Source organism: Saimiri boliviensis, chromosome 8 (genome assembly GCF_048565385.1).
Source record: "Saimiri boliviensis isolate mSaiBol1 chromosome 8, mSaiBol1.pri, whole genome shotgun sequence".
Taxonomy (NCBI): Eukaryota; Metazoa; Chordata; class Mammalia; order Primates; family Cebidae; genus Saimiri; species Saimiri boliviensis.
This window is the reverse complement of record NC_133456.1, coordinates 42,131,651-42,157,090: the sequence shown is the minus strand read 5'-3', so window position 1 is coordinate 42,157,090 and position 25,440 is coordinate 42,131,651. Positions and strand designations below refer to the sequence as shown.

General features: G+C 36.8%; 1 protein-coding gene across 7 annotated transcripts in view; it reads left to right on the top strand.

Annotated features, from left to right (window-relative positions):
* Positions 1–25,440, top strand: part of DZIP3 (DAZ interacting zinc finger protein 3) — a 113,848-nt gene that overhangs the window by 10,699 nt on the left and 77,709 nt on the right. For 6 of the 7 annotated variants that reach the window (XM_074404407.1, XM_074404410.1, XM_074404408.1 and 3 more), the window contains exons 2-5: positions 4,659–4,762; positions 7,477–7,549; positions 16,793–16,948; positions 21,749–21,865. In XM_074404407.1, the coding sequence (XP_074260508.1) occupies positions 4,731–4,762; positions 7,477–7,549; positions 16,793–16,948; positions 21,749–21,865 (378 nt within the window). In that variant the 5' untranslated portion in view covers positions 4,659–4,730. Of the gene's footprint in view, positions 1–5; positions 2,148–4,658; positions 4,763–7,476; positions 7,550–16,792; positions 16,949–21,748; positions 21,866–25,440 lie in introns of those variants that run through there. The other variant, XM_010350040.3, reaches the window with a different exon arrangement.

Below are 25,440 nucleotides of genomic sequence, written 5' to 3'. Positions count from 1 at the left end.
ACTATTCTATTCTGTGTTTTAAGCATTTAATCTTCACAACTCTATGAAAGAGGAGGTACTGTCATTCCTATGTTTTAGATAAGCAAACTGAGGCACAGAGAATGTTTATTAATTTCACATAAAATCACACAGCTAGCTAGTGTGTGTCAAAGCAGTGTGTGTGTCAAATGAAACCCTTACAGAGTGATACAGGGTTTCTGTGCTCTTAAACTACTATGCAGTCTCTCAACTTAATGTTGACATTAATGGAAATATAGATACTTTATGTCATTTTGCTTTCTTATGTATACATAAGTTTGTGTTTGTACATGTATAATGTCAGCATGGTCTTATTTTTCTTCCTCAAAACATTCTATGTCCACTTAATTAAGCTTCTTAATCTTAACTCATTCATCTAACTGAATGGTTCTCAATGGAGAGTAATTTTATGCCCCAAGGGATATTTGACAATATCTGGAGATATTGATGATTGCCACAATGGGGCTGATGTGTGTGGATGTGTTGGAGTGTGTGTATTGGCAGGGAGCTGCCTCTGGCATCTGGTGGACAAAGGCTAGGGGGTGCTGTGAAATGTCCTAAAAAATGCATACAACAACTTCCCATAACAGGATTATCCAAACCTGAATGTCAGTAGTTCCAAAATTGAGAGACACTGATTTAGTGGGCAGAGGAAAAGTTCTTAATAACTGAATTCCTTTCCTGAAAAATACAAAATATATTACTTTGTGTTAAATTAGTAGCATGGAGAAAAGCATTGAACTTTATTTTTGTTGTTTTCCACACCAATATTCTTTTTTTTTTCCTCCTGTCATTGGGTAGTCTGTAAGTGCTAGAGTTGACAAAGGAGGAAAATTAATGAGACATCCACCCACACGTTGAAATGTGAACTTGTTGGTATATTAGAGTCTCTATCTTGGTTAGGTATTTTTGAAATCAATCCAGTAGTGCTATAGACAATTGTTTTTGGATATACATAGAAATTGATCTTTCCTTTGTTAAAGCTTGAAACTTTTATCTATTTGAGTTCCTTCTTCAGGAAAGGATCGTCGGGCCTCTCAAAAAAATATCCAAGAACTGAAACGTACCAAATCACTGTACCAGATGCCTCCTTTCCCCTTCCTAGTTATTGTTTTTGTGTCACATCGTTACATTTTTTCCCTGCTATATTAACCCCTAGTTTTAGTCAGTCAGGGCAATGAATTTGAGACTGAGCTCACATCTCTCCAACTAAAGCCTTCTTCCTTGGCAAAACGTGTTGTTTCAGTTATTAGCTTTCCGGGCGGCCAGCAGTAGGATCTAGACTGAACCCTTGGTATTTTGGTAACATTTTAGTCAGGATGAATGTTTGAGTGGATTTTAATAAAAATGTGACTATATACAGGTTAGGAAGGTGACAGTAGCACAAGTTAAATGTTTAAGTAGATTATTTAAAAATTATAAATAAAAGCTGTGCCTGCTTTGATGTGAATATACACAGCTTTAAAAATTGAAACAGAAAATACCTTTACAACTAAAAAAAATTGTTAAAATTTCAGTAAGTGTGCAAGAAAGTAGAAGGTGAGAGCTTAGGTAGAAGGAACAGTAAGAAAGGCATATTATTGTTTATCAAGATATGGATGGCAATACCTTATTTTTCAGTCAGTGAAACACAGCCTACAAATAAGATCATCTTGGTTAGTGGATAAAGGTGTGCTATAAATTGATGTTGAACTTTACCTCAGATCAACCAACAGGGACCTAGATTCCTGCAGAAAAGCAGTCTCTTAATCCCAGGCAGTAAGAGTAAATTTTGTTTCCTGCTGACAGGGAAAGTCTGTTGAAATGAATACACTAGGGGAAACTAGATTTACCTCCCCATCGCCCACCCCTTCCCTGGCCACCTTGTTAACCCTGACTTAAAAGGTTTCCTCCAGCCTCTTCTAGAATGGTAAAAACCTTTGGATTATTTTAGCAGCACAGTGGTAACGTTTTAGGCTGGCTACTTCCTTTCGGTTGCTAGGCACTTCGCCTTTCTCCCCAACAGAGGCTGTCAAGTGCTACTGCTGTTGCTATTGCCGGTAGTGTTTGCCATGCATACCTGCTTACCTCCTGGGAAATGATGAGATTGATGATTCTGGAAAACCTTTCATCACAGAGATTCATCTCAGGTTGTACTTTGAGCAGGCTGAAAAAGCCATTAGCCTTTCTTAACTCTGTTAATTCAGGATCCAGATATCTTTTTGATTTATTAATTTTCCACCCATTTCTTTTTCAATTTGAACACTGAACAGCTTAGCAGAGGCCTTCTCTCTACCTTGTATCCAGAGGATTTTCCTCCCTTCTTTTCATCCTTGCTGTGATCTATGCAAACAGCTACTGGCCAAAGAAGAGCTTAGCAGAGGGAAAGGTCTCCAAGTCTGAGCTTTTATAAATTCTGGACATGAGGGGATTGTTTTTTCCGGAAAAGGCATACATTTGTATTCTCTAGCTATGAAATAATGCCTTAACTGTTGTTACTTTTTATTAAAATAACAGGGAGATTTATAGAAACCGAACTATAAAAATAGCTTGATCACAGTCCTAAAATCCTCAAAGCTATGTCCTTTTCTATACAGCTTTATTAACGAGATGAAGCAGATCTGATCTAGTGTGAATGACAAGGTTTATTCAACCTCTGTGCTTCGTTATTAGCTGCAGTTTGTGTCTTTCATCAGTATTTGAACAGACAATACAAATTAAAATATGACTTACTGAATTTTTGAAATGAGAATAAAACTATAAAATAAAATAATTATCTAGGAGAACTCTTCATTCTATGTAGGCAAGTTGTAATACTGACAGCAGTGAAGTGTTTTTGTTGGGGACAGGCAATAAATTAAGAGCTACTATAAGAAAACTCTCTTTTAAATGAAATTTGGAAGGAAATTCTCTCTCTCTCTCTCTCTCTCTCTCTCTCTGTCTCTCTGTCTCTCTCTCCTCTCTCTGTGTGTGTGTGTGTGTGTGTATGTGTGTATGTGTAATTTTGTGTTTTGATTAAGATATCAGTAGCAAATTGTTGGAGAATTATTCTTGTCTCTCCAAGACTTCCTGTGTTAGAGTTGGTGTGAGTCAAATGTAGAATATTGGTATGTAGTACCATAATTAGGAATGCTTGTCTTACAGATGATCTCCACAGAACTTGTTTTAGCCCTCATAAAAGGGCTGAGTTGCCCCCTCCCTTGTTCTAAGCTTACTGAAAAGATATACAGACTTCAAGGTTTATTAGATAGATTCAGGTCCTGCAGTTACTTCTTACTGTCTACGGTAAATTGCTTTTTTTGGGGGGTGGGGGGGAGGAACAGGATATCATTAAAACAATGTTTATTTGAGTAAATACAATCTGAATTCTTAATAGATGACTTATAGTGATCTTGTGGAATATATTTTATTGATTTGGGCATTACCCTATGCTGAATTACCTTTTAGTAATGGGCCTAGAAAAGCTGTACCAATCTAATTTATGGAATTGTATTAAATATACTGTTACTAAAATGACTACTCAATTACTGAGATAAATAAGCAGTTCAGAAACAATAAATGAGAAACTTCATCCAGTCTTGTGCTTGGCACCAAGGCAATCCATGTCTGTTTATTTATGCTATTGCTGCCACTTTCTTTTCTATTTCCTCTATTTCTTCTTTTGCCCAGAGCACATAACAATAGTTTTACATGTGATTTAACACTTTATGAGCTTAGGGTAGGATCAGAAAAGGAAGCCAGCCTAGCACAAAGCACTGGAGTCTACAGGCTTGAACTCTCAGTAAGGAGATTAAATGGGACCAGTTTTAGAAGAGTTGTTCTTGGAATATATAGCTATATAAATAAATATATATACTTATGATACTCTAGTCCCTTTGTTTTCATTTGTATTGCCTCAGCGTTATTTTTCTTTCAGGAAATATCTACAACATTGGTTGACATTTGAATGAGATATTGTGCAAGTGTTCTTTACACCCTGTGTCTCCTATTTTATGGAGACGTACAATCATGATTTGCGGGAAAAAGTAACGACATCTTATTTGTAGACTAAAAGAAAACAAAACAGTGCTGTCATAAAAGATTGTGTTAAGCAGGAAGTCATGTATACCTCTGTGGGAAATAAATTAGTATAAACCTTTTGGGAAACCATTTAACAATGAAATGTTTATGTCTTTTGATATATTAATTTTACTCTTGAGAATTTATTATAAAGAAATAATCATAAATATGGAAAAAGCTTTGTGGACAGTGGAGTTTATCATGGAACTATTTATAATAGAAAAAATGGGAAATTAAATGTCCAACTATAAGGAAATGGCCAAGGAAATCCCAGTCAACCAGCTATTATATAGCCATTAACAATGTTTACTAGGAGGGTAAAATAACATGAAGGATTCTTTTGCTATAACACTCAGTATTGAAAAAGGTTGGGTAGAACATCTTCTATTTAATATGATTACAAATTGGTAAAATATACCTATGCTTGGTAAAAAATAAGCATATTAAAGGATAAGTAGTGATTGTGTTTAGGTGGTGAAACTATGTGATTTATTTTCTTCTTTTAGAGATGTTTCAAATTTTTTTCAGATGGTCATGTTCTGTTTTCATAGTGGGGACAGTGTAACTTTCCTACCTTTATAAAAATACTATTTTCCTTTCAGCACTAAAGGGCAGTATTTAAAATCAGTTTGCAAGCAGTGGAGTAAGACTTTTGTAAAGAAACCTTGTGCAGCATGGATTCTCTACCAGAAGAATTTTTTATGAGGTAAGGCAGTAGTCCCCAGGAACTGGTTGGCACCAGGAACTGGTTTCGTGGAAAACAAATTTTCCGCAGATGGTGGGGGTGGGGAGAATGGTTTTGGGATGAAACTGTTCCACTTTAGATCATCAGGCATTGGATTCTCATAAGGAGTGGGCAACTTAGGTCCCTGGAATAGGCAGTTCACAATAGTTTGCACTTCTATGAGAATCTCATGGTGCTGCTGATCTGACAGAAGGTGGAGCTCAGGTGGTAATGCTTACCCACTGCTTACTTCCTGCTTGCTGTGCAGCCTACTTCTTAACAGGCCATGTACCTGTACCTGTCTGTGGCCTGGGGCCTGGGACCCCAGAGGTAAAGGAGATAGGTTGACAGAAATGAACTGCCTTTGTTGTATTCCAAAAGACATAATATTTGTTTTTTCCACATAACCTTGGGACTCTAGTGTGAACAGGAGACCCTTATGCCTCAAGACATTATAGCAAGTTTGATTGTGGGTGATGTAGACTGGATGAAATCTAATTTTACAAAAGTTCACTAGGGATTATATCCTCACTTAAGAGCTAAGAATTGAAAAATATGCCATACCTTACTGTCAGTCATTCTCATCAAACATTTAGCAGGTGCTTAACATTTAGCAGGTGCTTACATAGACTTATTATGTCAACATTGTTATTTTTACGTTATGTTTTACTCAAAAACCTCATAACAACTCTAGGAAGTGAGTGCTCTTATTATCCCCATTTTCTAAAGGGTAATTTAAGCATAATGCAGAAGACCTTACTGAGTAGTTCAGTGGGCCAAGGCCAAATGACATTATCTTTTCTCTAAGCAGGGCAAGTTCAGTCCACCTGTACCTCATATAATGCTAAACAGGTTCATATTGGAGATCTCCCTCCAGGCTTGAACTATCTCATATAATAAGTAGCATGACCTATTTATTTTACAAAAGCATGTACTGATTCCTTGGTGCTTAGGAATAAAGACTAGACAATGTTTGTATACCTAGAGGTAGCTTATAATAATAATGGGAAGATATACAAAAGGTAATTATACCTTTAGGAAAATTGCATAACTATTAGAGATACTATGGCTGTCTGTAGGAATTAAAAATAATTATTGGCTGATGACTGAGTGAGGTTCCACAAAGTAACATTTGAACTGATCTTTAAAGGATGAGAAACCTTGTGATGGGTTTAGAAGCAAGGTAGGATGAGAGGTCATTTGGCTTAGGTGAGGAAATAGCAAGAAAAAGTACTTAAGAAAAATTCTTGGAGAGTATTGTGACAGTGCTGCTAAGAGATTTAGTTTTATTTTGTACAGAGGAGCAAGTGAGGATAAGTTGGGGTTACACATCAAAATTTGTAATGGAGCCTATAGAAAATATAGCAGCCTAACATGACACTTTTGATTCAGAAGACATGAAGTAGGTTTTGGGCATCTGGATGTTTCAAAAGCTTCACAGTTGATTTTAAGATGCATCTGGGATTGAGAAGTATTGGGTTAAGGAGAGAATGATCATAAAATTGAGTTTGCTGGTAGAATATACATTTGAGAACATTTTATACTCTTTCTCAAGCCTTGAAAGACTTCAGAATACTGCTGCAGTATTTTTCATTCCTTGGTAACACACGGATATAATTTGTGTTTTGCTTTATTTTTTGTGGGGCAAGTGGGGCCCCACTTGGATGTGGAGGAAAAGGCAGTTAATAGGTTTCTTTTTACCATGGTAAGTTAAAGAGCACTGAAAATCATATTGTGAAATGTTTGCATGTGTATATCATCTTTGGTAGAAACTTCCACTAGAAGTTTGAAAATGGATAATAACATTTTATTTATCTGTCCCAGTTTACCCCAACAAAATAAGTTAGCATATATTAGATGATAAATGGTTGTCAAATGAATACATAAATGTAAAGTCAAATAAGATAATATTTATAAAGTACGATTCTGTATAAATCAGTCAAATAAATTTCTCACCTCAGTGTTATCTCTTCTGGAGTCCAAAGTTAATATTAAATAAATCATATATGACCCTATATTATGTAATTATTACCCTATATATTAGGTAATACCATATATTACCCTATAGTCCTATGCAATGATTCTGTATGCAGGCAAAAGCAATACTATAAATAAAATTTTCTCTTCAGTGTGTAATACTGCAATATGTTCACATTTTGAGCTAAAGTTAAAAGCAAAACCTATCAAGTGATTCCTTATTACCCAAATAGTTAATAATTTCTAAATATGACATTTTTCCTCAATTAAAAATATTTTGGAAAACTGGACAATTAGAAGTTTAGGAACTCCAAACAAAAAATAAAATGATCTATTTAAGATAGATGTCTCCCTAACCTGTAATATCTTCATAAACAAACACAAAATCTCAACCCTTTTAAGACCTTTTTTCCTTTACCTTGAAACAGTGCTATAAGTTTTTCTTCCCATTTTTTTTGGTCTACTGCGTATCTATTAAGGATGTAGTGTTTTTCATAATCAGCTTGCTGTTTTCTCTACCACCATCCAGTAAGGGCATGACCTAATTTGTCTTCCTTAACTTGAGTCCCTAAAGAGATATGGCACCTACCACTATTAACCAGTCTTTGATATGCTTTGGTTGCACTTTCAGACAATAATTCAGTTGTTAGATTCTTTACTGTAATTTGTGTTCTTTGTGAGGAGACGTTCTTAATGCACCTTATTTTCATTTAAAATAGGCATCCCCGTGTGGAGGATCAGAGGAAGGAAGAAACTGAGAATAAGCCAGAAAAATCATCATCTGTTCAACTGGTAAGACGAAGTTTAATTTTCATTAACTTTTATTTAATTGATAATAACTAATTATATATGCAAATGCCGTGATAAATTTAGCTAGTTTAATTATGTGTTAAAATCTTTTGAGTGGGTCTACTTTCCTGCCTTCATTAGTAAAATGGTCCAGTTGAATCTTGCTTTGATGATTGATACTGTGTCTCAGGGTTGTCATTCTAAACACCATTCCTCACCATAACTAAAAATTAGGAAACAAATGAATTGAGTTATCCATAAATAGCCCAACAATCAATTTTAAGAAATCCCTCATTTTTTTTTTTAGGGAACATTCAAGCAAGACAACGATAAAACTACGCACATATAAAGAAAACACACATATATACATCAGAATTTTATTTAGTAAGCAGTTTGAGTCATTTTTGAAGTTAAGTTTATTATTTATTTTTATCTTTATGGTTAGAACTTCTAGGTCTAAATGAAAGAGAATAACTCTTCATTATACAGAAAAGGCTTTTAGTACCAGTAGTATGCTTTTGTGGTAGTTAAAAATAGTTGTATGAACATCATATGTTCATATATTTTGTGAAAGGTTGATGAAGAGCTCATTAGTATAACTTTTATCTTTCATATAGTTTTATGTAATTATTGAATCCACTTGTTAATAAGTATATCAGTCTGGTCTTATACTGCTATAAAGAACTACCTGAGACTGAGTAATTTTATGAAGAAAAGAGGTTTAATTGAATCACACTTTCTCAGGCTGGACAGGAGGCGGCATGGCTGGGTAGTCCTCAGGAAACTTAGAATCATGAGAGAAGGCAAAGGGAAGCAAGCGTATCTTCACATGGCAGCAGGAGAGAGAGAGAGAGAGAGAGCAAAGGGGAAGGTGCCATACACTTTCAAACAACCACATCTTGTAAGAACTATATCATGAGACAACACTAGGGAGATGATGCTAAACTATTAGAAACCACCTCCGTGATCCAATCTCTTCCTACCAGGTGCCTCCTCTAACACTAGGAGTTACAATTCAACATGAGACTTGGGTAGAAACATGTTAGCAGGAACATAGGCAGGAAAATTTGCAGAGGTTATCCAGTAACTGAGGAAGGGAAAATACATAAACATAAAATAACCATGGCATTCACCTGCATGAGGTTATCACTGTAAATAGTGTTGCAGAGGAAGTACATTACATGCAAATGTATGTAGAGTTGTACAGTTGAGCAAAGGCAAGAACCAGGGGACTAGATCCAGAAAAGGCATTTCTATGTATAGAATTAGGAATACAAAAAGCAAGAAAGGTGGACACTTTGACCTGAATTTTGTTTAGATATTAAATCAATTTTGTCAAAGTGGATTAAGCATCAAGTATTTTGACAGCTAACTTAAAAAATTAAAATTATGGACCAGGCATGGTGGCTCATGCCTGTAATCCCAACACTTAGGGAGATTGACTTAAGCAGGCAGATTGACTGCTTAAGCTCAAGAATTTGAGACCAGCCTATACAATATGGTGAACATCGTCTCTACTAAAAATACCAAAATTAGCCGGGTGTGGTGGTGCGTACCTGTATTTCCAGCTACTTGAGGGGCTGAGGTGGGAGGATCACTTGTGCTTGGGAGGCCAAGGCTGCAGTGAACTGTGTTCATGCCACTGCACTCCAGCCTATGTGACAAAGCAAGACCCTGTAGGCATGAAGTTTATAGTATTTCCTGTTGAAAAATGGTTTGTCATGCTATAATCTTGCCTTTGTATAAATTTTTTAATTAGTATCAGATGATTCTACAGTTACTTTTGACTAGAATTGGCCTTTAGTTTGAATTATGTGCACCAATGATATTGGTCATTCTTTATAAGGGGTTTTTCTAGTTACTTGGTAGAAATTTTTTTTAACTTACTGAAAAATTTCAAACCTATAGAAAGATTGCAAGGATTGTAAAATGAATGGTAATACAATGAACATCCTTCATAGACAGTAAACTGTTAACATTTTTCTACATACATAATCTTATGAAATGCTATAAAATCTAAGGTACATTTGTTGAATATAGATGGGGATGGAGGAATCTTAATGTAGCATTCAAACTCATTTTTTACAGTGAAAACCTTATACAGGTGAATACCGCATACCAAGGTTATTTTATGTTTATATATTTTCCCCTGTTAAGTGACTGGATAACCTTGCAAACTCTTTTCTTTGTGGCAACTAACTAGAGAAGAGAAGGATAAAACATCATAGTTAGATTAGGCAGATAGTCCTGCAATGGACTTTATTCATTGCTAGTTATTTACAGATCTATTAGAGAACTGAAAGTGAAAGAATTACCCCATACCAGGGCATTTTCAGCATCTCAGGCTCTATTCGGCTTCTACAATAAGAAGTTCCTATTTTCAGAGATCAACAGCAACATAATCATATTCCTAGAAGTTTCAGCAGAGTATAAGACCTCTGGTTTCTTAAGGTTTGAAGGAAGGCCATCATCCATCTGTTGTAGGACATTTATCTCTGTTGTCCACTAGTTCTTCACAACTAATGTTAATAGATATTCCAGCAGGACTTGATTGTGTAGTTATCAAATTACTAACGCCTTTATTAATTCTGGAAGAATAAATTCTTGAAAATTATTACTATTTGTATTATTTATAGTAATTATTAATACTTACTATATTAATTTATATATATTAATATATACCTATATTAATAATAATAGAAAATTATTACTATTTGTAAATATTTATAGCTCTATTTATAGAGCTCTGACTGAATTGAGATGTCATTCTACTTTACTACTTTGTTCACACTTTTAAACTGTTAAACTATTCATTTTCTTTTCTTTTTTTTTTATTGCATTTTAGGTTTTGGGGTACATGTGATGAACATGCAAGATTGTTGCATAGGTACACACTTAGCAGTGTGGTTTGCTGCCTTCCGTCCCCTCACCTGTATCTGTCATTTCTCCCCATGCTATCTCTTCCCACCTCCCCACCCCCCCTGCCCCTCCCCCATTTCCCCCCAATGGACCCCAGTGTGTAGTGCTCCCCTCCCTGTGTCCATGTGTTCTCATTGTTCAACACCCACCTATGAGTGAGAATATACGGTGTTTGATTTTCTGCTCTTGTGTCAGTTTGCTGAGAATGATGGTTTCCAGGTTCATCCATGTCCCTACAAAGGACGTGAACTCATCGTTTTTGATGGCTGCGTAATATTCCATGGTGTATATGTACCACATTTTCCCTATCCAGTCTATCATCGTTGGGCATTTGGGTTGGTTCCAGGTCTTTGCTATTGTAAACAGTGCTGCAATGAACATTCGTGTGCACGTGTCCTTGTAGTAGAATGATTTATAATCCTTTGGATATATACCCAGTAATGGGATTGCTGGGTCAAATGGGATTTCTATTTTTAGGTCCTTGAGGAATCGCCACACTGTCTTCCACAATGGTTGAATTAATTTACATTCCCACCAACAGTGTAAAAGTGTTCCTATTTCTCCACATCCTCTCCAGCATCTGTTGTTTCCCGATTTTTTAATGATCGCCATTCTAATTGGTGTGAGATGGTATCTCAATGTGGTTTTGATTTGCATTTCTCTGATGACCAGTGATGATGAGCATTTTTTCCTATGTTTGTCGGCCTCCTGTATGTCTTCTTTTGTAAAGTATCTGTTCATATCCTTCGCCCATTTTTGAATAGGCTTGTTTGTTTTTTTCTTGTAGATCTGCTTTAGTTCTTTGTAAATTCTGGATATCAGCCCCTTGTCAGATGGGTAGGCTGCAAAAATTTTTTCCCATTCTGTTGGTTGCCGATTCACTCTACTGACTGTTTCTTTTGCCCTGCAGAAGCTGTGGAGTTTGATTAGGTCCCATTTGTCTATTTTGGCTTTTGTTGCCATTGCTTTTGGCGTTTTGGTCATGAAGTCCTTGCCTACACCTATGTCGTGAATGGTTTTGCCTAGATTTTCTTCTAAGGTTTTTATGGTATTAGGTCTGATGTTTAAGTCTTTAATCCATCTGGAGTTAATTTTGGAGTAAGGTGTCAGGAAGGGGTCCTGTTTCTGCTTTCTGCACATGGCTAGCCAGTTTTCCCAACACCATTTATTAAACAGGGAGTCCTTTCCCCATTGCTTGTTTTTGTCAGGTTTGTCGAAGATCAGATGGTTGTGGGTATGTTGTATTTCCTCTGAGACCTCTGTTCTGTTCCATTGGTCTATATCTCTGTTTTGGTACCAGTACCATGCTGTTTTGATTACTGTAGCCTTGTAGTATAGTTTGAAGTCCGGTAGTGTGATGCCTCCTGCTTTGTTCTTTTTGCTTAGAATTGACTTGGCTATGCGGGCTCTCTTTTGGTTCCATATGAAGTTTAAGGTGTTTTTTTCCAGTTCTGTGAAGAAGGTCATTGGTAGCTTGATGGGAATAGCGTTGAAGCTGTAAATTACTTTGGGCAGTATGGCCATTTTCACGATGTTGATTCTTCCTAACCATGAACATGGAATGTTTCTCCATCTGTTTGTATCCTCTCTTATTTCGTTGAGCAATGCTTGTAGTTCTCCTTGAAGAGGTCCTTTACGTTCCTTGTTAGTTGTATTCCTAGGTACTTTATTCTCTTTGTAGCAATTGTGAATGGCAGTTCGTTCTTGATTTGGCTCTCTTGAAGTCTATTACTGGTGTATAGGAATGCTTGTGATTTTTGCACGTTGATTTTGTATCCTGAGACTTTGCTGAAGTTGTTTATCAGTTTCAGGAGATTTTGGGCTGAGATGATGGGGTCTTCCAGATATACAATCATGTCATCTGCAAATAGAGACAATTGGATTTCCTCCTTTCCAATTTGGATACCCTTTATTTCTTTTTCTTGCCTGATTGCTCTGGCTAGAACTTCCAGTACTATATTGAGTAGGAGTGGTGAGAGAGGGCATCCTTGTCTAGTGCCAGATTTCAAAGGGAATGCTTCCAGTTTTTGCCCGTTCAGTATGATATTGGCTGTTGGTTTGTCGTAAATAGCTTTTATTGTTTTGAGATACATTCCGTCAATACCTAGTTTATTGAGGGTTTTTAGCATAAAGCGTTGTTGAATTTTGTCAAAAGCCTTCTCTGCATCAATTGAGATAATCATGTGGTTTTTGTCTTTGGTTCTGTTTATGTGGTGAATTACGTTTATGGACTTGCGTATGTTGAACCAGCCTTGCATCCCCGGGATGAATCCTACTTGATCATGGTGGATGAGCTTTTTGATATGCTGTTGCAATCGGTTTGCCAGTATTTTATTGAAGATTTTTGCATCTATGTTCATCATGGTTATTGGCCTGAAATTTTCTTTTCTTGTTGAGTCTCTGCCGGGTTTTGGTATCAGGATGATGTTTGTCTCGTAAAATGATTTGGGAAGGATTCCCTCTTTTTGGATTGTCTGGAATAGTTTCAGAAGGAATGGTATCAGCTCCTCTTTGTATGTCTGTTAGAATTCAGCTGTGAACCCATCTGGACCTGGGCTTTTTTTGGGTGGTAGGCTCTTTATTGCTGCCTCGACTTCAGACCATATTATTGGTCTATTCAGGGTTTCGGCTTCTTCCAGGTTTAGGCTTGGGAGGATGCAGGTGTCCAGGAATTTATCCATTTCTTCCAGGTTTACTAGTTTATGTGCATAGAGTTGTTTGTAATAATCTCTGGTGATGGTTTGGATTTCTGTGGAATCTGTGGTGATATCCCCTTTATCGTTTTTTATTGCATCAATTTGCTTATTTTCTCTTTTCTTTTTTATTAATCTGGCTAGTGGTCTGTCTATTTTGTTGATCTTTTCAAAGAACCAGCTCCTGGATTTATTGATTTTTTGAAGAGTTTTTTGTGTCTCTATTTCCTTCAGTTCTGCTCTGATCTTAGTTATTTCCTGTCTTCTGCTAGGTTTTGAGTTTTTTTGATCTTGCTCCTCTAGCTCTTTCAATTTTGATGATAGGGTGTCAATTTTCGATCTCTCCTTTCTTCTCATGTGGGCATTCATTGCTATATATTTTCCTCTAGAGACTGCTTTAAATGTGTCCCAGAGATTCTGGTATGTTGTGTCTTCGTTCTCATTGGTTTCGAAGAACATCTTTATTTCTGCCTTCATTTCATTGTTTATCCAGTCAACATTCAAGAGCAAGTTGTTCAGTTTCCATGAAGCTGTGCGGTTCTGAGTTAGTTTCTGCATTCTGAGTTCTAACTCGATTGCACTGTGGTCTGAGAGACTGTTTGTTATGATTTCTGTTCTTTTGCATTTGCTGAGGAGTGATTTATTGCCAATTATGTGGTCAATTTTAGAGTAGGTGTGATGTGGTGCTGAGAAGAATGTATATTCTGTGGATTTGGGGTGGAGAGTTCTGTAAATGTCTATTAGGTTTGCTTGTTCCAGGTCTGTATTCAGGTCCTGGATATCCTTGTTGATTTTCTGTCTGGATGATCTGTCTAATATTGACAATGGGGTGTTAAAGTGTCCCACTATTATTGTGTGGGAGTCTAAGTCTCTTTGTAAGTCATTAAGAACTTGCCTTATGTATCTGGGTGCTCCTGTATTGGGTGCGTATATATTTAGGATCGTTAGCTCTTCTTGTTGCAGTAATCCTTTTACCATTATGTAATGTCCTTCTTTGTCTCTTTTGATCTTTGTTGCTTTAAAGTCTATTTTATCAGAGATGAGAATTGCAACTCCTGCCTTTTTTTGCTCTCCATTTGCTTGGTAGATCTTCCTCCATCCCTTTATTTTGAGCCTTTGTGTATCCTTGCATGTAAAATGGGTTTCCTGGATACAGCACACTGATGGGTTTTGGCTTTTTATCCAATTTGCCAGTCTGTGTCTTTTGATTGGGGCATTTAGTCCATTGACATTTAGGGATAGTATTGTTATGTGTGAATTTGATGCTGTCATTTTGATGCTACCTGGCTGTTTTGTTGGTTAGTTGATGCAGATTCTTGATTGTGTTGATGCTCTTTTACCATTTGGTATGTTTTTGGAGTGGCTGGTACTGGTTGTTCCTTTATATGTGTAGAGCCTCTTTCAGGAGTTCTTGTAGAGCAGGTTTGGTGGTGATGAAATCTCTGAGTGCTTGCTTGTTCACAAAGGATTTTATTTTTCCTTCACTTATGAAGCTTAGTTTGGCTGGATAGGAGATTCTGGGTTGAAAGTTCTTTTCTTTAAGGATGTTGAATATTGGCCCCCAATCTCTTCTGGCTTGTAGGGTTTCTGCTGAGAGATCTGCTGTGAGTCTAATGGGCTTCCCTTTGTGGGTAACCCGACCTTTCTCTCTGGCTGCCCTTAGCATTTTCTCTTTCATTTCAACCCTGGTGAATCTGACGATTATGTGCCTTGGGGTTGCTCTTCTTGAGGAATATCTTTGTGGTGTTCTCTGTATTTCCTGGATTTGAATATTGGTCTGCCTTGCTAGGTTGGGGAAGTTTTCCTGGATAATATCCTGAAGAGTATTTTCCAGCTTGGATTCATTCTCTTCATCACATTCAGGTACACCTATCAGACGTAGATTAGGTCTTTTCACATAGTCCCACATTTCTTGAAGATTTTGTTCATTCCTTTTTGTGCTTTTTTCTCTGTTCTTGCCTTCTCTTTTTATTTCATTGAGTTGATCTTCGACCTCTGATATCCTTTCTTCTGCTTGGTCAATTCGACTGTTGAAGCTTGTGCATGCTTCACGAAGTTCTCGTGTTGCATTTTTCAGCTCCATCAATTCACTTATACTCCTCTCTATGCTGTCCATTCTCGTCAGCAGTTCGTCCAATCTTTTTTCAAGGTTCCTATTTTCTTTGCGTTGGGTTAGAACATGTTCTTTTAGCTCATTGTAGTTTCTTACTACCCACCTTCTGAAGTCTGATTCTGTCATTTCATCACCCTCCTTCTCCATCCGGTCTGGTTCCCTTGCTGGTGAGGAGTTGTGATCCCTTTTAGGAGGAGAGGTGTTCTGGTTTCGGGAGTTTTCATCCTTTTTGCGCTGGTTTCTTCCCATTTTTGTGGGTTTATCCACCTGTTGTGTCTCTGTCCCAGGGAGTTGGAGCTTTATGAGTTTCCGTTGCACTACTGCCTTTTTTGATTTTTCTTTCAGGTCTGACCTGCCCAGCTAGCAGCACGCCTAGCCACTGCCTGCCCGCAGGGGCTTTGCTGAGCTGCTGTGGGCTCCGCCCAGCTGCCCTGAGCTCTTCCCTGTAGTCCTTTTTATATGGGCTTAGTTAGAACTGTCTGGGCAATGGTGGCCCCGCCTCTGTTATGGTGGACTCTCTCTGTTGTGGCAGGTTGCCTCGGCAACGGCGGGTTGCCTTGGCAACGGCAGCCTGCCTCCGTAGCGGTGGAGAGTCTCAGTAATGGCGGAAGCCCCTCCCCCACGGAGCCGGACCGTCCTGGTTCAGCTGTGCTTGGTTTGGAAGGCTCAACCCAGAGGGTTTCCAATTACTGTTTTTGTTTTCGTTGTTGTTGGGGGTGGAGGGGTGGGACCAACCGCGCCTGATCACCTGGCTCCCTGACTCAGTCTTTTCTTTTAAGTTGAAGGACCCCGCGTTCGGTTCGCCTGCTGAAAAGGCGCCGGGATCTCCCGTGCTGGGACTCACGGAGTCGGCTCGAACTGTGGCGCCGGCTCCTGGCGGATTTTTTGCCTAGGAATCTCCTGGCCTGACTCGCTATTTCAGATGAATGGGCAACTCTGCCGTCTCAGGGCTCTGCTCGCCAGCTAAGAGGGCTCCCAGACCAGTGGCTTTTGTACGGAGAACCGCAGCAACAGGGCGTGGTCACAGCAGCCGCGCGGGCGGAATCAGCCCCACAGGGGCCAAAACAGCCGCACCGGCTGGGACTGCGACGCTGGCGACCCCTCTGCCTGGGTATCTCCTGGTCTGTGGGCAATAAGAGTTCGTCTGGAAATGCGGCGTCCACTCACCCTCTGCACCTTCACTGGGAGCTGAAGTCCTGAGCTGTTCTTAGGCGGCCATCTTTCAAACTATTCATTTTCAAATTGCTATGTATTTAATAGCTGAAGCATCAGTCATATAATGTAAAAAGCACAGTTAGATATAATTTTCCTGTTACTGAGAATATATGTAATATTTTAAGTTCCTAGAAAGCAGAGAACATATATTATTCCTCCTTAGATTTTCTATAGTTCTGTCATAGAAGCTAGAAGAACAAGGTAAAGGGAGCTTTGTTCCTTTTTTAATGCTTTGGCTGATTTTGGTATTAGAGTAAATGAGAATATGCTTAACTGTGTAAATTTTTAATCAATAATGTCTTCTAGGACAAACAGGAAAAGGATGTTTCTACTGATCTTGTTCCTGTTAACCTACTATTAGAAGTGAAGAAGTTATTAAGTGCAATTAATACTCTACCAAAAGGTGTGCTTCCTCACATTAAGAAGTTCTTACAAGAAGATTTTTCCTTCCAAACTATGCAGGTAACATCATAATTTGATCTTTGTGGCAGAAGTGCAGCTGTCTGACTTTTTTAATTAAAAAAAAAATTTTAACCACAAAGCGTAGCCAAAGTCTTGAAAAAAAATCTCCATTTTATCTGTTGTAAAGGGCTTTGGTACAACCTTGACTGTAGACTTTTAAAACATTGAGCAAATAGAGTCATGTGGTGCTAGCCTTTTAAGAATAATGGTAGGAATGTGGGTTGGTAGCTTGTAAGCTGTTGACTACAAGGTCTAGTGTTTATTCCAACCTATACCGTGCCAGTCTGTGACATGGGACTGCTTTTAGTCTCCTAACTCAAAATGTTAACACATTTGGCTGGGCATGGTGGCTCACGCCTGTAATCCCAGCACTTTGGGAGGCCGAGGTGGGTGGATCACTGAGGTCAGGAGTTAAAACAACATGGTGAAATTTCATCTCTACTAAAAATACAAAAATTAGCCGGACATGGTGGCACATGCCTGTGATCCTAGCTACTTGGGAGGCTGAGGCAGGAGAATCACTTGAACTCAGGAGACGGAGGTGCAGTGAGCTGAGATCATGCCACTGAACTCCAGCCTGGGAGACAAAGCAAGACTGTGTCTCAAAAAAAAAAAAAAGTTACACATTTGTCAAAAATTTATTTTCAAAAATCATATCCAAACTTTTGGAATTATTCATATAATATTCCAGAGGATATATTGTAGATTTCCATCTAGAAAGTAGTTTTTCTGTATAATTTGTGGTAATTTTTAGCATAAAAAGGGTACCATTTCTTAAATTAATAGAGTTTCCTGAAGTTAAAGAAAATTATATACTCTTTTCTTTGTGGCAATGAACTAGGGAAGAGAAGGGCAAAACACCACAATTGTCTTTAGAAGGCTACATTTGTATTTCTATGAAAGAATATGTAATTATTTCCATGAAACACATTAATACTATTATGATTAAAAATTCTAACAAACTCTGAAGATATTCCAAAGACTTATGTACAATTATAACATTAACTGAGATAATTTACCACAGTATAAGGGAATTCTGGCTTGTAATTGATAGAATAATGCCATCATTTCCCTCTTAGTTTTGGAAATCACTTAGAAACAAGACAGAAATCAGTAGCCTTCAGATGTGTAAAAAATACCAACTAGAATGTAAAAATAGAAGATCAGTACAGCATCTGTGAGATGCTAGTTCCAGAACACCCCCCAGTACAAAAATCAAGAATGCCCAAGTCTCTTATGTAAAACGACATAGTATTTGCATACAACCTGTACACCTTCTTCTGTATACATTATATCATCCCTAGAATACTTATAATACCTAATACAATGTAAATGCTATATAAATAGCTCTTATACTATATTGTCTTTTCAGTTTTTTAAATTATTGTATTCTTGCTATTTATTTATTTATTTTTCAAATATTTTCAGTCCATGGTGGGTTGAATCCATGGAGGCAGAACCTGTGATATGGAGGGTGAACTATACTTATTTATAATAATAACAAAAGTAAAATACTGAGTAAAACACTTAAGGAATGTACAAGATAAACTGGTATTTCCTTAAGCTTGTTCTAAACCACATGAGAATATCTGACCCTGTATCAATTCTAAAGAATCAAAATCTCTGGGGATAGATCTGGGAGTCTGCATTTTAGCAAGTACCCAAGCACTGATTTTAGTCACATTAAGTTTAGAAGTCAGTACTCCTTATTAAAACAATAAATAAAACTTTCTAAAATTCTATTGAAAGTGTAAGAAATGACCACATGAATGGAATAGTGTATGTAGGAAGACACAGTATGTTAAAGCTTTCAATTTTCCACAAATTAAAATCCACAAATATCACATAACGCCACTAAAATAATAGGATTTTTTTAGTTAGTGTCCCTAAATGCCAAGTCTAAAGTTCACATGAGAAATAAAGGAAAAATAGCCAAGAAAATTAAGAAAAGTATAAGGGAGTAGGGCTGGGAATTTGCCTACTTAAACATTAAAAGTTATTATGAAGCTTTAATAGCTAAAAGATTGTGTTACTTGTTCTTTATACCATAGACATGTCTAGAAAATAGAAGATAAGTTCCCAGAAGTAGACCCAAATATCTACAGAACTTTCATGAATGATAATATGATAAAAATAGATAATACGAAAGGAAACAGACAAATCAATCTCAATGGGATATTTTAACATACTTCTGTTAATAACTGAGAGAACATGGACACAAAATTAGTAGAGCTATAGCAGACTCGGTCTACCTGAGACACATGTATAAACACTACACCCAACAGTGGCAGAATATGCATCCTTTTTAAGTGCACACCGAACATTTACAAAAATTGACCATATACTAGGTCACAAAGCAAGCCCCATCAAATTTTAAAGTATCAAAACATAACAGAGTATGTTCTCTAACGTTCAGTTAATCTAGAAATCAATAAAAGCGGTATCTAGAAAACTATATGTTCATAAGAGATATACCTCTAATCTAGGTAACCAACTGGTCAAAGAAGAAATCACAACAGAAGTTAAATACATTTTTGAACTGAATAAAAATAACATCAAATCTTGTGTTATTAGATAAAGCTGTGCTTCAAGGAAAATTTATAACTTGCAATGTGATGTAAATATTAGAAAAAAAGCAAGACTGAATATCATTTATCTAAGCATACATTCAAGAGGTTAATGGAAAAACAGCAAACTAAAAGCACTCAAAAAGGAAGTGATAGATTTCAAACTAATGAAATCTATTTAAAGCATAAAATAGGAAAGATCAATAAATCCAAAACTTGCTTTTTTGAAAAGAACAATAAAATTGACAAATGCTTAATAAGTTATGTCCAAAAAAGGAAGCAAAAATATCCAAAATCATGAATGAACATGAAAACATAAATACAAATACTGTAGTTATTGAAGATAATAAAGATAATTCTGCTTCTTGGAGTAGCTGCCTGGTTTGTCTCATAGCAATGTTCCTCTGTGAAGAACTGAGAAAACTGGACAAAATTTTTTCTAGTAATTTTTATTTTTGCTTTTCTAGTAAATTATTTAATTCAATCTGGGGTAGAGATGATTCCAATCTTTACTGAGTTCTTTGAAGAAGGGTCAGTTTCTCTACTTTTTGTAGCAGACTCTGTCAGTGCTCTTCCCATACCAATTGGATCCTACCAATATTTTCAGTATGCCCTGGACAATTGTAGTTTTCCTATCTATATCTCTATGTCTCAGGGATTTTTTTTTTTTCTAAAACAGGAGAAAGCTACTTCTCATGGCAGTTCAGAAAATCCAAGGAATTAATATTTCCCCATTACCCCAGAAAGCACTCAGTCAGTAGGTCTTGGAAGTTATATGAATATCCCAGTTGCATCTTCTCTGTTGAGTTGGTTAATACTGATTTGTAATTTTGAGTTTTCCAGAATTTCCCAGTTGTAATAACTGCAGTGGCCCACCATGGGTAACTAGCTTAATAACACATCCTTTAACTTAAAGCCTACTTTTCCTTTACTTTATTACTTTTCCACTATTCTACCATTGTCTCTGTTCTTCCCAAATAAACTATTTCCATTGAAATCCTTGAATTCTGGTCCACTTCCATTGTAACTAAAACAGGGCCTCAATCAAAAGAATGAGCTGTTTATCAGGGCTACCCTTCCTTACAGGCTATGCACTCCAGTTTTCCCCCCCGGCCTTGCAAATCTGCTGAAGGCTGTGCCACAACTGAATGTAGCAATTACATTAATGAGAAAATTAGCTCCAAAAGTCAGCTTCCCAGAGGTTACCTTTCAGAGGTGTTCATTTTCATTGTCTTGGTAGAATTCCATTGCTCTCAGATTAGTTTTTATGTTTTGTCCAGCAGTTTTAGTTATTCTCACTGGGGAGATTGATTTGAAACCACCTAGACTGTTTGACAGAGGTGGAACTTCAGTATTATGTTTTATATTTCTATTCAAATTCAAGAGATATTGCTGAGTTGGCTGTGAGCCTGGAATACAGGTGATAGTTCTTGGCCAGAAATGAAAATTTGGAATCTGTCAGTGTGTAGACACTATTTAAAATCATGACAGTGGAGTACTTTATCTAGAGAATATGTATTGATAGAGAAGAGGCTCATTCAATTGATGGCTAGGGAGACTGAAATAAAGTATCTAGTCAGCTAGGAAAGAAACAGGAAAATATTATATATGGAAACCAAGTTACGGAAATGTAGATTAAATTTCCATGCAGATTATACATCATTAAACAGGTAATATAATTTAAAGCAAGCACTTGTCGGGTAGAAAGCAATTGGGGAATGGACACAAAGACACAGTCCTACCTTTCATTTCAACCATGTAAATAAACTATAGTACATAATAAAGCATGCATTAGCTCAGCTGCAATCAGATTGCAGCATAAAATGCTGCAATACCCCTTTATTGGTATTAATGCCAGCATTCCTGTTTACCACAGACAGGTTCAGAGCTGGAAGATTTTAGCTATATCACACAATAGAATGTATGAGAGTGAAGTGGGATTACCACTTTCCTCTGAAGTAGGTGTGGATGCTGCTAACCCCTTGACAAGTAAGGGAATGCCTTTTAAAAAAATGTTTTAAGGAAATAGTTACAAACGGCATTCATTAGGTGACTTAAAAACTACTTAACAAACATGAGAACAGTGTATCTAGATGGTATGGATTTTTTTTAAAGCCATTTTCATTGTATTTTTCAAATTTTCTCCAATGAGCATGAATTATTTGTATAATGTAAACGTATGTATATATTTGTTCAGACTTAAAGACTTTTTTAACTGAACTATTTTTCACAGAGAGAAGTTGCAGCTAACAGCCAGAATGGTGAGGAAATTGTTCCTGCTTTGACTTTACGTTTCTTGATAACACAACTGGAAGCAGCACTCAGGAACATTCAAGCTACTAATTATACTGTAAGTGTTTGGTTTTTGAAAATGTAAAATAATGGACTGGGTCAGTATTTCTCAGTGAGAAAACAGCTAATGCATGCTTATTTTAAGGTGTGGGCCTATTTTTATTTTTCTCTTTTACCTCTAGAAAAGGGTACATATAAAATTTATTGCCTTCCTGTGTCTAGTACTTTCTTATATGACTTGTAGATGACTTATATGTCTTGTACTTTCTTATGTGATTGTAATAAGCTCTATAATAAGCCTATTCTAGTTCCCTTACCTACCACAAAATTCTTCATCTTAAGATAAACTTGAACTAATAGAAACTGACTTTCCCAATTAGAAATAGAGAATCATAAAGTTAAAATAAATAAGCCAGGTATAGAAGGACAAATACTGCATGTCATTTGAATGTGGAATCTAGGAGTTGACTCACAGAAGCAGAGAATACAGTGATAGAGGTCAGGAGTATAGGCTGAGAAGATGTTAGTCAAAAGATACAAAATTTCAGTTAGATATAAGGAATAAGTTCAAGAGACCTATTGTAGAACATAGTGACTATAGTTAATAACAATGTATTATAATTTTGAAAATTGCTGAGTAAATTTTAAGTATTTTCACCACAAAAATGATAAATATGTGAGGTTATACACATTAATTAGCTTGAGTTAGTCATTTCACAGTGTATACATATTTTATAATATCAGGTTGTATATGATATATATATACAATTTTTATTTATCAATTTAAAAAAAGAAAAAAATTCTGTCTTTAAACCATACTCAGCTTCTCTTTCTTCTGAGATTTCTATGTTTGCAAAAGTTGGAATTTCTATTATAGGTAAAATTAACAAAATGTATTTATGTGTTTAAGACCAAATGATACTTTAGAAATAAATAGATTTATCTTCAAAAAAGGACTACCCAGAGACCAGAAAAGAGAGCTAAGACATCAAATCCCATATCATGATGATGTACAAAAAGATGGAAAAATAATTCTTATTTAGTATTCTAGGAATTAGGGTTCTTCCCCTAATTCCTAATTAGATACACCATTCAAAAGGAGATTCTAGTTGGATTCCAATGAGGAAACAAAGAAAATGGGGGGTTTACATTTTGTAATGCTCAGAACTTTGGGGATGTAGCAGACTTGCTATTTCTCCTACTGACCAGATTGCCCTTGAGTGAAACAAATCAATGTAAATCAGCCTTAGCAGGTACCCATTGCTTAGCCTTCTTTACTCAGACATTACTTCAAAGATGAGTCTTGCACTAGGAAATGGAAGAGTTTCTCTCTTGGTAGCTCTTGGTAGTACTTGTGAGCAGTGGCATTGTCATGATCAAAGCAGTCTACTGCTATATCCAAATTACTCTCCCTGTCCTTTAAGGCAACCAAAAAGGGATAAGACAATCTTGTAGGAGGCAACAGTGGATTATGTATTATGGAGGTGCATTTGCCAATAGCATTTCCATATTCATTTTTTTCTAGTTCTTGGAATAATCTTTGCTGATGGGGGTAAGGTGGGATAAAAGGACAGGGGTTTAGGTTAGAAATGTACCACTTGCATCTTTAAATTCCAGAGTTTTTCTTCTTCTAATTACAGCATTACCACAATCCTACATCTTATCTTGTTCTTAGAAATGTTTTATTTAGAATTGTATTTAGCTAGTCTCTGTTGTGTTATTCATGAAGCTGTTTTCTTTTCATTGCAAAATAATAGCTCACACTTATTTAGTGTTTATGACAGCCACTGTTCTAAGCACTTTGTAAGAATTAACTCTTTCACTGTTCAAAACTACCCCATCTTACTATTCCCATTTTGTAGATGAGGAAACCAAGGCACAGAGGTTAAATAACTTGCTAACTTAACTAGGTAATAAGTAGTGGAGTCAGGATGCAGTCCATGTAATCTTGGCTCTATTCAGGATATAATCCATGTAGTCTATGGTCTGAACTACAACATTTTACTGCCTCTTCAGGGATGGGAATTTTAGGGTGGTAACCACTTAGATGTTATCGGGAGTTTATATTAATAAACTCACTTAGTCTATCAGGAACAAACACATATGTCTATCTCCACTGAGATCAGTTTGAAGTCAAATTTTAACCCCAATCATTTATCTCTTCATTTTATACTGTTAGTCATTATAAGGTGAGAGAATACGTTAGATCACTGTAAAAAGAAAGGTTATATCCTATGGCTATTTATTGTTCTACGTATTTAAAAAACCTTGTTTATTATACAGGGTAATCTCGATGAAAAAGGGGAATGTGACAAAAGATAGGGTTATAATCTTCAGTCAATACAGAGCTTAAGAGCATTGGAGTCCAGGGTTCTCCAGAGAAACCAAACTGTTTTGCTGTGTGTGTGTGTGTGTGTGTGTGTGTGTGTGTGTGTGTGTGTTTGTGTGTATGTGTGTTCTGTTTTATATGTATAAAACATACACACAAATACTTATACACACATGTGTGTATACAGGATTATAAGGAATATATATGTGATTTATTATGAGGAATTTGCTCATGTGATTATGGAGGCTCAGTAAGTCCCATGATCTGCTCTCTGTAATCTAGAGACCCAGGAATGCTGGTGGTATAATTCATCCCAGTTCTGAAGGCTAAGAAGCTAATGATATAAATCCAAGGATGAGGGCAGAAGCAGAGATGAGATGTCCCAGCCCCAGCAAATAGGCTGGAAGCAAAAAAAGGATGAATTCTTCCTTCCTCTACTTTTTGTTCTATTCAGGCCTTAATGGATTGGATGATGCCCACCTACCTTGGAGAGGGAAACCTGTTATACCCAGTCTGCCATTTCAAAGGCAAATTTAATCTGGAAACACCCTCAGAGACATACCCAGCAACAGTAATCTGGGCACCCTGTGGCCAGTCAAGTTGATACATGATCCTAACTACCACAAATACAATGTACAGGGAGTTATTGGTGTACAACTCAAACTGTTGCCCTCAATAGTTACATTATTACATGACTCCAGTACATATGAAAAATAGGAAATTGTTGTTCGTTCATGGGGCTTTGTGTCTGGGGTCTCCAAGACCACCCTCATGTTCAGAGATTTGCTAGAAGGACTGGACTCCCCTTATGGTTATACTAACATCTAAGATTTATTATGGTGATGTAGTAAGGATGTATGGTAAATCATGTGGGGAAAAGACACAGGTGAAGTCTGGGAAAGCCATCTACAGGTTCCCCTTTATTTTGTCCCTCCTATGACAAGTCACATGGCGTATATGGCCACCTCCACAAATGAAAATGTAGCAACATCTACAATGTTTCTGCCCAGGGAAACCCATAAGAGACTCAGTGATCAACATTTTTATTGGGTGTTGGTCATCTAGGTAGCTGCTGCATGGCATGTATCAAAATTCCAGACTTCCAGAAGAAACTCCTTGATGGTCAGCATAAATCACATTGTTTGCACAAATAGTCTAGATAAAACAAGGCACCTTTATCAGTTAGGAAACACTGCCAAAATTCAAGTTTCCAGGCATGAGCCAAAGATCAACTTTGCAGGCAGCCTTAATAAGGATAGCATCCTCAGGCCAGTTATGTTAGCTTTTAAATGCCCAGACTTGTA